At 35.3% G+C, this 14,972-nt stretch overlaps 1 protein-coding gene across 2 annotated transcripts in view; it reads right to left on the minus strand.

The window, feature by feature from the left end:
- Positions 1-12,806: 12,806 nt before the first annotated feature.
- NPAT (nuclear protein, coactivator of histone transcription) overlaps positions 12,807-14,972 on the minus strand; it is a 53,531-nt gene continuing 51,365 nt past the window's right edge. For both annotated transcript variants that reach the window (XM_002692975.5, XM_005215788.5), the window contains one exon: positions 12,807-14,411. In XM_002692975.5, the coding sequence (XP_002693021.2) occupies positions 14,334-14,411 (78 nt within the window). In that variant the 3' untranslated portion in view covers positions 12,807-14,333. The remainder of the gene's footprint in view (positions 14,412-14,972) is intronic.

Consider the following 14,972-nt stretch of genomic DNA (forward strand, 5'->3'; position numbering starts at 1 on the left):
TCTTGAGATGGAATCTACTTCTGGTAAAGATGCTGTAACAACTGTTGAAATACAATTAAAGATTTAGACTATAACACAAACTTAGTTGATAAAGGAGTACCAGGGTTTGACAGGATTGACTTCAGTTTTGAAAGAAGTTCTATTGTGGGTAAAATGCTACAGAGAAATTGTTTATAAAAACAAGAGTCAAGTGATGTAGCAAACTTCACTGTTGCCTTAGAAACTGTCACAGCCATGCTAACCTTTAGCAACCATCATCCTGATCAGTTAGCAGCCATCAATATAGAGGAAAGACCCTCCACCAGCAAAAAAAATTATAACTTGCCAAAGGATCAGTTTTTAAAATTTATTTTTATTATTTATTTTAGATTATTCAATCTACTTTTTTCCTTTTTTTTTTTTTTTTTGGCTAAGTAGTATGGTTTGCAGGATCTCAGTTCCTCAACTAGGGATTGAATCTGGGCTATGGTAGTGAAAACCCGGAATCCTAACTACTAGGCCACCTGGCTGTGTGTGCATGCTAAACCACTTCAGTCATGTCTGACTCTTTGTGACCCTATGGACTGTAGCCTGTCAGGCTCCTCTGTCCATGGGATTCTCAAGACAAGAACACTGGAGTGGGTTGCCAGGGGATCTTCCCAACCCAGGGATCGAACCCTCATCTCTTATGTCTCCTGCATTGGCAGGCAGGTTCTTTACCACTAGCTCTACCTGAGAAGCCCTGGCCACTGGGGACTCCCAGCAAAAAAGTATTTTTATTTTTTAAGAAATATTTTATCTACTTTTAGTCTTCATTGCTGCATGTGGGCTTTCTCTAGTTGCAGTGAGCAGGGGCTACTCTTTAAGTTGCTGCCCAAAGGCTCTAAAGCACAGGCTCAGTAGTTGTGACACAAGGGCTTAGTTGCCCTGGGGCGTGTGGAATCTTCCCAGACCAGGGATCAAACCCATGTCCCCTGCATTTGCAGGTGGATTCTTAACCATTGGACCACCAAGGCATTTCAAGTATTTTTAAATTAAGGGATGTACGTTTCTTTTTTAAGACATGATATTATTTTATAGGCTACAGTATAGTCCGAAGATAACTTCCATGACTGGGAAACCAAAAAATTCATGTGACTTGTGTTATTGTGATATTTGCTTAACTATGGTCATCCATAACTAAACCTGTAATATTCCAAGGTATGCCTGGTACAAAAACCTTTTGCATTTATATACACAAATAATGAACTATCAGAAAGAGAATTTAAGAAAACAATCCCAATTGTAGCTGCATCAAAATTAATATACCCTAGGAATAAATTTAACCAGGGAGATGACAGATCTGGACACTGAAATGTATGACACTGATAAAATAAATTGAAAACATAAATAAATACAAAGATATTTTGTGCTCATGGACAGAAAGATTATGGTTAAAATGTCCATACTATTCAAACCCACCTATAGAGTCAATGCAATTCCTACCAAAATGCCAATGGCATTTTCTCAAAGAAATAGAAGACTAATTCTAAAATTTGTATGGAAACACAAAAGACCCTGAATTGATAAAGCAATCCTGAGAAAGAACAAAGCTGGAGAAATCATGCTTGTTGATTTCAAATTATGTTATAAAGCTATAGTAATTCAAACAGTATGGTATTGGCATAAAAACACAGATCAGTGGAACAGAATAGAAAGCCCAGAAATAAATCTATGCATATATGACCAATTAATTTACAACAAAGAAGCCTAGAATATACAGTGGGGGAAAGGACATGCTCTTCAACAAGTGGTGCTGGAAAAACTGAGCAGCCATTTGCAAAACAATGAAATTGGACCACTATCTTACATGATTCACAAATCAATTCAAAATGGATTAAACACCAAAGTTTAAGACCTGAAATCGTGAAACTTCAGAAGAATACACAGGAGGTAATATCCTTGAGATGCATCTTCATTTTTTTCTATATATATTTTACACCAAAAGCAAAAATAAGTACAACTAGATCAAACTAAAAAACTTCTACACAACCAAGGTAATCATAATGAAAAGGCAACCTCTGGAATGGGGAAAAATATTTGTAAACTATCTATAGACAGGAGGCTAATGTCCAAAATATGTATTGCATGCATGCATGCATGCAAAGTCACTTCAGTTGTGTCTGACTCTGTGCAACCCTATAGACAGCAGCCCATGGCTCCTCTGTCCACAGGATTCTCTGGGCAAGATTACTGGAGTGGGTTGCCATTATTAGAACTGATATAATTCAACAGCAAAAAAGCAAACTGATGAGAAAATGATCAGAAGATGAGAACATCTTTCCAAGAAGACATACAAATGGCCAGAAGGTGCATGAACAAGCAAGTACATAAAAATCCTTTGAGCTAGGCTTCAGTGGTGCATGACCCAAGAACTTCCAGATGTACAAGCTGGGTTTAGAAAAGGCAGAGGAACCAGAGATCAAATTGCCAACATCAACTAGATCATAGAAAAAGCAAGGGAATTAAAGAAAAAAAAATCTGCATCACTGATCACGCTAAAGCCTTTGACGGTGTGGTCACAACAAATTGTGGAAAATCCTTAAAGAAATGGAAATACCAGACCATCTTACCTGTCTCCTGAGAAACTTGTATGCAGGCCAAGAAGCAACAGTTACAACCGGACATGGAACAAAATCAGGAAAGGAGTACGTCAAGTCTGTATATTGTCACCCTGCTTATTTAACTTATATGCATCATGCCAAATGCCATGCTGGATGACTCACAAGCTGGAATCAAGATTACTGAAAGAAATATAAAAAACCTAAGATATGCAGATGATATCACTTTAATGGCAGAAAGCAAAGAACAACTAAGCCTCTTGATGAAAGTGAAAGAGGAGAGTGAGAAAGCTGGCTTAAAAACTCAACATTCAAAAAATGAAGATCTCAGCATCTGGTCCCATCACTTCATGGTAAATAGATGGGGAAAGAGGCAACAGTGACAGATTTTATTTTCTTGGGCTCCAGAATCACTGTGGATGGTGACTGCAGCCACGAAATTCAGACTCTTGTTCCTTGGGAAAAAAGATAAGACAAACCTGAACAGCATATTAAAGAGCAGAGACATTACTTTGCCAACAAAGGTCTGTATAGTCAAAGCTATGGTTTTTCCAGTAGTCATGTATGGATGTGAGAGATGGACCATAAAGAAAGTTGAGCACTGAAGAATCAATGCTTTTGAACTGTGGTGCTGGAGAAGACTTTTGAGAGTCACTTGGACAGCAAGGAGACCAAATCAGACAATCTTAAAGGAAATCAACCCTGAATATTTATTGGAAGGACTGATGCTGAAGGTGAAACTCTAATACTTTGGCCACCTGATGCAAAGAGTCAATCATTGGAAAAGACCCTGATGTTGAGTAAGACTGAGGGCAAGAGGAGAAGGAGGCGACAGTGGATGAAATGGTTGGATGGTATCACTGACTCAACAGACATGAGTTTGAGCAAACTCCAGGAGATAGTGAAGGACGGGGAAGCCTAGAGTGCTGCAGTTCAGGGGGTCTCAAAGACTCAGACATGACTGAGTAACTGAACAACAACATGAAAAGGTGTTCAACATTAGTAGTCATCAGAGAAATGCAAACCTAAACCAGAATAAGATATCACCTCACACATGCTAGAATGGCTATCATCAAAACGACAAAAGGTAAGTGTTCAAGATGTGAAAAGACAATCCTTATGCATTGTCGGTGGAAATGTAAAGTGGTGCATAAAGTACGGAAAACAGTATGGAGATTCCTTACAAAATGAAAAATTGAGGGATTTCCCTGGTGGTCACTGGTTAAGACTCTGCCTTCCATTGCAGGGGCTGGGTTTGATTCTTGGTCGGGGAGCTAAGATCCCCCATGCTTTGAGTCCAAAAAACCAAAACATAAAACAGAAGCAATGTTGTAACAAATTCAATAAAGACTTTAAAAAATGGTCCACATAAAACACTTTTTTAAAAAATTGAAAAAATATGATTCAGCAATCCCAGCTCTGGGTATACATCAAAGGAAATTATATCTCTCTCTATATATATATAATAAATATATATATATTATAAATATATATATATATATAAATCTACATCTCCATGTTCATTCCAGCATTATTCGCCATAGCCAAGATATGAGAAGATTTAAGTGGTAGTCAATGGATGAATCAGTAAAAGATATGGTAAATATATACAATAGACTATCATTTCACCAATGAGAAAGAAAGAAATCTTGCCATTTGTGACAACATATATGGATCTTGAGAATGATGCTAAGTGAAATGGGCCAGAAGAAAGACACATACTGCATGTAATCATTTACACATGGAATCTGGAAAAAATATTAAAAAAACACCAAAAAGAAGCCCCCAAACCAAATCAGTAGGACAACTAGGGGATGGGAGTATACAAGAAAAATAGGAAGAGATCAAAGTGTACAAAATTTCAGTTATAACATGAATAAAGTCTGAGGATCTAATGTATATTATGGTGACTGTAGATAATGGGCTTCCCTGATAGCTCAGTTGGTAAAGAATCCATCTGCAATGCAGGAGACCCCAGTTCAATTCCTGGGTCATGAAGATCCTCTGAAGAAGGGATAGACTACCCACTATAGTATTCTTGGGCTTCCCTTGTGGCTCAGCGGGTAAAGAATCTGTCTACAATGCAGGAGACCTGGGTTTGATCCCTGGGTTGGGAAGATCCCCTGGAGAAGGGAAAGGCAAACTGCTCCAGTATTCTGGCCTGGAGAATTCCAAAGAGTGGGACACAACTGAGTGACTTTCACTTTCATAGATGATAATACTGTATTATGAAACTGAAATTTGCTGAGAGTAGAACTCAAATATTATCCCCCTCCCCAAATTAAAGATGAATATGTGAGGTGATAGATGTGACAAATAACTAGTTGCGCTTTCAACAATGCATATGTAGATCAAATCATGATATACAGTACACTTTAAATATGTTACAGGTTTGCCAATTATCTCAATAAAGGTAAAAAAAAATGAAATTATGCTACTTACAGACTATGCACTAATATCAAACAACTTAACTAAAAACTATATCCAAGATAATTATAATGGGAAATTAAATATTTTTATCAAGTATTAAAAGCAAAGTTAAATGGGATTTGATAGTAAACAATTAAATATCAAACTTTGTACCTTTATAAACCTAATACTTGTTTTTAAACACCTATAAAACACAGAAATTTTAACCTTTTAGCCACAACAATCAAAATACTATAATGTTTAAATAAAAAAGCATGCTACCTTATTCTAAGTAGATAGAAAAAAAAATGAAAATACAATGAAAGTAACTTAAATGCTTAGGAAAGATAGGAAACAATAAGCAATTAGTGAATCAGAAAAAATATTATTTTTAAGTGTCAAGAGGTGATTTTGTTAGAAAAAAACACATGTAATTTAAACAGAACAAAAGCAAAAATTGAGAGAAAATATAATTTAATTCAGTAAAAAACTCATAAGTCTGACAAGAACAATCAGATTGAAAGAAAACTGGGGGAAAATAAACTGAACTGCTTCTGCAAAAGCTTTCAGTCTTGGATAATTTATTGGTGATTTAGTTTCAATTTTGTATTCCATTCTAAATACACTTACACCAAGATATGGAAGCAACCTAAATGTCCTTCTACAGATGGATAAAGAAAATATGATATATATATATATATATACACATATATATATATACACACACATTAGTTATTAAAAAGAAATCATGTTGTTTGCAGTCAACATGGATGGACCTAGAAATTATTAAACTAAAAGAACTAAGCTGAGAAAGAGAAAGACAAATACATATTGTTTATATGTGAAATCTTGAAAAAAAAAAAAAACACTAATGAACTACAAAACAGAAATAGATCCACAGACATACAAACTTATGGTTACCATAGGGGAGATGGTGGGGGAGGGATAAATTAGGAGTATAGGATTAACATATACACACAGCTACTAATAAGAGAGATAACAAACAAGGATCTTCTGTATAGCCCAGGGACCTATACTCAATATTTTGTAATAACCTGTAAGGGAAAAGAATCTGAAAAAAATATACATTCACACACACACATACATATATGACTGAGTATTTTGCTATACACCTGAAACTAGTGTAATATTGTAAACCAACTATCCATTAAAAACAGTCACAGAAAATAAAAATCAGCATCAGCTAGAGTAGCAGCTAGATGTTAAAATGCTTATTATGTTTCAGTGACCTAAATGCTTTACATATATTGTCTTATTTAAGTATCACATTAAAAATAGGTACCCTTTATTATTCCAATATTCAGACACATTAGAAAGTTTCAAGTTCATGTAAAATATTGGAATTTAAGCTTGAAACCAACATCAGTAAATATTTAAATAGAAATTGGGCAAATCAAATTTAGTTTTTTTTTTTTTTCAAATTTAGTTCTGTTTAAAGAAACACTAAGACTGCAAAGTATACAATATTAGGGTTAGAAATAAAAAGAGAAATTCTGGATTTTTTATTTAATAAAAATAATTGATATTAGAAGAGCATCCAACTAGGTTGAACAGATAATCCTGATATAATTTTTTTACATTTTTCTTGGCTGGTGGCTCATAGGATCTCAGTTCTCTGACCAGGAATTCAAACCAGGCCATGGCAATGAAAGCCCAAAATCCTAACCACTGGGCCACTAGGGAACTCCCTTGATATAAATTCTTAAAACTCTACAAACAAAAGCCAAAATTATACTCAGCATTCCTATTAAAGAATAAGACAAGAAAGCCTACTTTGATCATTATTAGTTATAACAGAAATAACTATTTGTTGTAAGAAGAAATTGAAGCTGGAAAGAAAAGCTGAAGTTGATCAGTTTTATGAAGACTTACAAGACCGCCTAGAACATCAAAAAATGTCTTGTTCATCATAGTGGATTGGAAGGCATAAGTAGGAAGTCAAGAGATACCTGCAGTAATAGGCAAGTTTGGCCTTGGAGTACAAAATCAAGAAGGGCAAAGATTAACAGTTTGCCAAGAGAACACACTGGTCATAGCAAACACCCTCTTGTAGCAACACAAGAGATGACTTTATACATGGACATCAAAAACAGTCAATACCAAAATCAGATTGATTATATTCATTCTTTGTAGAGAAAGATGGAGCTCTATACAGTCAGCAAGAACGAGATCTGGAGCTGTGGCTCAGATCATCAGCTCCTTATAGCAAAATTAAGGTTTGACCTAACAAAAGCGGGGAAAACCACTAAGGCAGTCAGATATGACTTAAATCCCCTATGAATATTAAGTAGAGGTGACAGATAGATTCAAGGGATTAGATCTAGTAAACAGAATGCCTGAAGAACTATGCACAGAGGTTCGTAATATTGTACAGGAGGCAGCGAACAAAACCTTCCCAAAGAAAAAGAAATTTTCTTTGCAAGAAGGCAAAGTGGTTGTCTGAGGAGGCTTTACAAATAGCTGAGGAAAGAAGAGAAGCAAAAAGCAAGGGAGAAAGTCAAAGGTACACCCAACTAAGTGCAGAGTTCCAGAGAATAGCAAGAGACAAGAAAGCCTTCTCCAATGAATAATGGAAGGAAACAGAGGAACACAACAGAAGGGGAAAGACTAGAGATCTCCAAGAAAACTGAAAATATCAAAGGAAAATGTCACCCAAAGATGGACACAATATAGAGAAACGGTATAGACCTAATAGAAACAGATCAAGAAGAGATGGCAAGAATATATAGAAATGTACAAAAAAGATTTTAATGACCCAGATAACCACGTGGGGTCATCCACCCAGAGCCAGACGTTCTGCAGTATGAAGTCAAATGGGCCTTAGGAAGCACTGCTGCCAATAAAGCTAGTAGAGGTGATGGAATTCCATCAGAGCTGTTTAAAATCCTAAAAGAAGATGCTATTAAAGTGCTGCCCTCAATATGTCAGTAAATTTGGAAAACTCAGCAGGGGCCACAAGACTGGAGAGGTCTTCATCCCAATTCCTAAGATTGCACTCATCTCCCATGCTAGTAAGGTTATGTTCAAAATCCTTCAAGCTAGGCTGGCTTCAGCAGTATGTGAACCGAGAACTTGCAGATGTTCAAGCTGGGTTTAGAAAAGGCAGAGGAACCAGAGATCAAATTGCCAACATCCGTTGGATCATACAGAAAGCCAGGGAGTTCCAGAAAAACATGTACTACTGTTTCATTGACTATGGTAAAGGCTTTGACTCTATGGATCATAATAAACTGGAAAACTTTTAGAGATGGGATACCAGATCATCTTACAGGTCACCTGAGAAACCTGTATGTGGGTCAAGAAGCAACAGTTAGAACTTATATGGAACAATTGACTAGCTCAGAATTGAGAAAGGCGTACAAGGCTTTTTATTGTCACCCTGTTTATTTAACTTATACACAGAGCACATCATGTGAAATGCTTGGCTGGATGAGTTACGGGCTGGATCAAGATTTCCGGGAGAAATACCAACAACCTTAGATATAAAGACGATACCACTTTAATGGCAGAAAGTGAAGAGGAACTAAAGGGCCTCTTGATGAAGGTGAAAGAGGAGTGTGAAAAAGCTGGCTTAAAACTTAACATTCAAAAAACTAAGCTCATGGCATCCTGCCCATAACTTCATGGCAAATAGAAGGGGACAAGATGGAGGCACTGACAGATTTCCTGCAAACGTCACTGTGGATGGTGACTGCAGCCATGAAAATACTTCTCGGCAGGAAAAAGCTACAGCAAACCTAGACAGTATATTAAAAAGCAGGGACATCACTTTGTGGACAAAGGTCCATATAGTCAAGGCTATAGTCTTTCCATTTGTCACGTACGGATGTGAGACCTGGACCATAAAGAAGACAGAGCATCAAAGAATTGATGCTTTTGAACTGTGGTGTTGGAGAAGACTTTTGAGGGTCCCTTGGACTGCAAGGAGATCCAACCAGTCAATCTTAAAGGAAATCAACCCTGAATACTCATTGGAAGGACTGATGCTGATGCTGAAGCTCTAGTACTTAGGTCACCTGATGTGAACAGCTGACTCACTGGAAAAGACCCTGATGCTAGGAAAGACTGAGGGCAGGAGGAGAAGGGGGCAACAGAGGAAGAGATGGTTGGATGGCATCACCAATACAATGGATATGAACTTGGGCAAACTTCAGGAGAAGGTGAGGGACAGGGAAGCCTGGCACGCTGGTCTGTGGGGCTGCAAAGAGTTGGACATAACTTGGTGACCGAACAACAACAAAGAAGAGATTAGAAAATAATTATATTGAAACCATTTATCTTTAGCAAATTAAAAATAAGCATCAGCAAAGTCATTAGCTCCATAAAGTCTATTCCGTAAGGGGTCCAAATAGAAAAAAAAAGGACACAAAATAGACTTCCTATAGCACTTAAGGTGTTGCGCTACTGGTATATCTTTACAAAAACAGACCAATGAAACAGATTGGGAGTCCAGAGGCAAATCCACACATACTCAGTTTACCAGCTTATGACAGCATAACAGTACAACATATTTGGGAAAGGATAATCCTTCTCAATAAATGTGCTGGATATGCCATGCTGTTCTAAGTCTTGTCTCTTTGCCCACCCCATGAACTGTATCCCACCAGGCTTCTCTGTCCTTGGGATTTCCCAGGCAAGAATACTGGATTGGGTTGCCATTTCCTCCTCCAGGGAATCTTCCTGACCCAGGGATCGAACCCACATCTCCTGCATCAGTAGGTGGATTCTTTACCACTGTTCCTCCTGGGAATCCCTCTCAACAAATTGTAGTGTGTTAACTGGATATACAAATGGGAAATCCATTACAGATGCATTATTTATCAAAATATAAAAGGCTGAATAAAACTTAGAAGAAAAAATGGCAAAATATTCAGACTTTAGATGTCCATCTGAAAAAGAACTTATATCGACAGCGACTGACAACTGGAACTCTCCTTACACTGCTGACAGTCATATGACTTAGTATAGCCACTCTGCAAACTGAAAAATCTGAGTAAGGTTAGATATATGCAACCATATGACCCAACGCTCCCCTCCTAAATATATATATATATATATATATATACACACACACACACAAGTGAAAAGTGTAATACATTCATCAAAAAATATACACAGGGATATTCACAGCAGTTCTGTTCATAACAGCTCCAAACTGGAAATAATCTATATGTTAAAATACACAAGAGATTAACAGTGGTACAATACAATGTGGATAAATACAATGAAAAATCACTACAATGATGACAACTGAATTAGATACGTGAATGGATCTCAACTTTGTGCAAGAGAAGTAAAACTCACTATATCCTGATAAGTCAATTTATGCAAAGGTAAGAAGAGCTAAAACTATAGTTTTAGAAGTCAGAATAATTACCTGTGGGGTTAGCAGTTAGTTACTAGAAGGAATATGGGGGGATTCTAGGGTACTGATAATGTTCTAGTCTTGACCTTGGTGATTTGTATGGATTTGTGTACTTCTAGAAAATTCACTGAACTATATAACAATATTTTATGCACCTTTTCCCTTTTGCTGCTGCTAAGTCACTTCAGTCGTGTCCGACTCTGTGCGACCCAATAGATGGAAGCCCACCAGGCTCCTCCGTCCCTGGGATTCTCCAGGCAAGAACACCGGAGTGGGTTGCCATTTCCTTCTCCAATGCATGAAAGTGAAAAGTGAAAGTGAAGTCGCTCAATCGTGTCCGACTCTTAGCGACCCCATGGACTGCAGCCTACCAGGCTCCTCTGTCCATGGGATTTTCCAGGCAAGAGTACTGGAGTGGGGTGCCATTGCCTTCTCCGTTTTCCCTTTTAGGTTTTCATAAAATTTTTACTTAGTTAAAATACTGGAATGCAGTTCCCTAAAAATAGCAAAAAACACCATAATATCCAGTTTAACAAGAAATTTATGAGAATAGGGATAACTACAAAATTATGGATATATACCATATTACTGTTAGCCTCTTTCAGTATCATTAACTCATAGGGTTAATGTATTTCAAATGAATATTCAAGTATCATTTTAACTTGGAAAAAATACAAGTGATTCTAAAGTTAGTCTGGAAGCATAAGAGATGAATTCTTGAAAAAAATCAGAATAGTTAAAAAGACACAAAGCTATAATGCTTTCATCAATGGCACAAAATAATCTCTACACTATATACTGTATTTATATGTATACAAATTTATTAATAATATAGGTACAAAACCTTTGATTTTATAACTCTGGTTAACTGGGTGTCAGCATTCAGAATACTTAGAATTTTTTAGAAGTAGTGTATGTATCAAACACCTCCAGCTGAGTCTGAAACGGTGTACTAATTAAGCACATTACTATTTTTCCAGAAAAATATGAATATTCGTATCAAAAGATATAAAGATTCATGTAGCCTCAGGTCAAACCAGGTCAGATTTTGCCTTGAAATGAATTTTGATGCTAAACTTAAGGGAAAAAATTAGCTGTCAGAACATTTTGGATTTTAGAATTGTGAATAAAGACAGACTGGGAATCCATGTAGGATAAGAGACATTATACATGTGTGTGAAGAGAGAAACCTTATTTTAAGCAGTTATATGAGTCAAACGTTAAATATTTAGGGAAAAAGGTACTGATTCTTTCTTCGTATCAGATATCAAAACAAATTACATACGGATGAAGAGCTTATCCTAATTTTAACAAATCAAGAAGAAGTAAATAGAAACCAAAATGATACAGTTGAATATTATCTGTGGTAAGGGATAAGCATGTGCTATGGAAGAAATGACAATTTCCTGCCAGAAATATAAACTGAAAAAAGTTTTCTAAAGAATGTGGCAAAATGTATTGAGATCCTTGAAAAGATGTACACTAACTTTCTGACTTGGTAATTCCATCCTCTAAAATATTACCTAAGGAAATAATCGAAAACATAAATATTTATTTACAAACATGTTCACTGCTAGTTATTTTTTAATAAGAGCTAAAAACTGGATAATGCTTGATATTATTTGAAGTAAAAAAAAAAACCTAGGAAGTCATATTTACAGTTTTAAGTTCAATTATGTAGAAAAAATAATTTAGGACAAAAAGACCAGAAAGTATACAAAAATGTTATCCAATATTTACAAAAAGAGGAAATTCTATTACAAGAGAAAGCATCATATTAGTCAAAATTTGATACATAATTTCAGTAAGTTAAGTCTGAGACTGAAAAGATGGTGGTCTGAAAAACGATGAACGTAGAATATATAGCAACATGCTTTTAAAATGACTTCTTTTATCAAAGCTTAACCTTGGTCTTCCTACTAGTCATGACATCTAGCCTTTGGCTGAATGCTGATGGATGTTAACTTACGTACAATTTCAACATATTTACTAAATGGTTCTAACTAAAACAATCAAATATTTTAATTGTAAGTCTTCTAAGATTTGTCATACAACTGAATACACTAAGTAATGTCCAAAGAAACAGTGGATCCTTACATGTAGTTGCAAAAATACAGTACCAGGTACAGCAATTAAGTCTAGCACATTTTGACTTTTAAGGTAAAATCAGAATTATGGTTTTGTTCTTGAACATAAATGAAAGCTCTGAATACAGATTATCTTCATACTATTTATCTAGTGGATTCTGGCCAAGTGAGTTTATTTTACTAGTATATGAATTCTTAGTACTTAGCATATACAAATTAATTGAATGAGAAGAAAATTTATAATCTTCAGCATTATGTAAACTTCTGAAAACAACAACTGACTTGGAAAGGGATTTATTAAAAGTATCTAAACTAGAATGACTGCCAATATGAAAGAATTCAAACTTTTGAAGTTAATGAAAATATTTATTCAAACCTAACTGTACAAGCTTAGTTAAATAAACATTAACTGTATTAACTATCCCTGGTTCTTTAGAAACAGACCACTTCCACATTATAAAAATTTATTACAACACAAATTTCTGCAGTAAGGTTCAGCAAGTAAGACGTGATTTCCACATTGAGAACTGTTGTGTTAAAGTAGGATGTTAAAGGCCCAGTATTAAAAAAAAAAAAAGTTAAGGAAAATGACTCATAAATATAGACATTTTCAGAAAAAACCTTGCATATACTGATAATAAACAAAACAGAAAGCACTTAAGAGAACATACTTTAATATCTAGGCACAATTGGTCAAATATGAATTATAATTTCTGTACTCATTTAAAGGTTTAAACCAATTCTTCAACTTGACTGATGTGTGTGAGTCTAACATACAGAAGGCACCTCTTTCATTCTCCTTAAGGACCTTTTGAGAATAACTCTATAATAAGGGGTACAGAGACAGCATCCTCTATCCAAGTGTAACACAGCCCATTTTAGGAGAAACTAAATTAAAATAGAAAACTATGATTTCTCTTTTTACATCTTATGATGGACATGGCTTTCTAAAAGGACAACAGAAGATAATCCTCCATACAAGCTTTAACATAGAACACAAAATTTAAATTAAATGTGCATTGGTCACTACTATGTAAGAAGTTTATGAATTAGTGCAATTCTTTAAATCCCCAGTATTTAGGGGAAAAGTATATACATACCAAGAAATTTCAACTACTACATAACCAAACTTTTTATGGCTCAATAGTCTAAACGCTTAAAGTTTTGTAAAAGATCTTACAAGTTATAAGTGAAAGATCAGAACACTTGAATGGTGTTCAAATGGCATTAATATTCTCTCCTTAAAACAAAGAGACCGGAACAACCAGAAGAGACAAAGTGTAAAATTTTAGGAGTACAATCTTTACTGCAATTGTAAGGAGTGGCAAAGTATTCACTCTAGGGAAAAAACCCAAATCGTTAATTTCTGGTTACTTTATTACCATTTGAATTCCTTATCACTTCTGCACTAATTACTGGCTGTCTTCAGATGTCTTGTAGGACAATTCCTGAAGGCAATTTATAAGGAAAAGTGTAATTTTCCCACTCAAAGTGAGAAACTATTCCAGATGAGTAAGTTTCAAAATTAGAGATCATAAGAAACCAAAAAATAAAAGAACATCAGGCTGATTTAACCTCTATTTCAATAAGATTTACACAATATTAACAAGATGCAATTGTTAAAGCTATACAGTTTTGCAGATTGGCTTTACTTACATTTCTGCAAATGTTTTTTCCACAATACCAGGCACATCTATTTACAAATTAGGAAGCTGTTTTAAAACAGCATGATTTAGAAATAAAGTGAAATTTCAGTACAATGAAAGAAAGTGCAGGTCATGCTCTCAGATTCCGTCAGTATCTCATTCCCTACACTCGTAGTTTAAGGAACTGTAGTTTTAAATAGCCAATGTTCTTATATGTTCAGAATATTTACTCATCATAATGCAATGATAACAAAAATTTGTCCACATCCATTCCAGCTGGAAATGAACTGGGTAGCTTCTTTTTCTGTCAAAAAAAGAAAGAAAGAAAAAATGAACTAAGTTGACATATCAAACTTAAACAAGGCCCAAAAGCTAGCTTTCTTATTAAGTCATGTAGAACTTCATACACTACCAAAATTTTTGTCGGAAGTTTAGTTCATTAGAATTTTAGTTATACAGAAAGGTAGACACAATTTTTTATAAATCCAAGTTTAATAAAGTATACTTCAATGGCACCTCAATATTATTTTAGAGCACAAAACATTATACAAATTCAGTATATGAATGTTGAGACAAGATAGAACATGCTTTTTATATAAGGTACTCATTATTGCTAAACCGTAAACCTCAGAAAGCTTTACTAAGATTTTAAGAGTAACAAGTACTTTTCAAGTTCCAAATATTTAATATACTCCAGACACTTTACAAACACTACATTTAGTCTTACAGCCATTGGGTAAGATGTGTGTAACTTCATGTCCAATGATGCAGTTAAGACTCAAGGGATGTTACAGGCTATTTAATAATTAATGGTAATAGAACCAATAAGCAGGAGATGCAGGATTCAGCCCAGGCTTAGAAACCA

This window comes from Bos taurus, chromosome 15 (genome assembly GCF_002263795.3).
Source record: "Bos taurus isolate L1 Dominette 01449 registration number 42190680 breed Hereford chromosome 15, ARS-UCD2.0, whole genome shotgun sequence".
NCBI classification, from domain to species: domain Eukaryota; kingdom Metazoa; phylum Chordata; class Mammalia; order Artiodactyla; family Bovidae; genus Bos; species Bos taurus.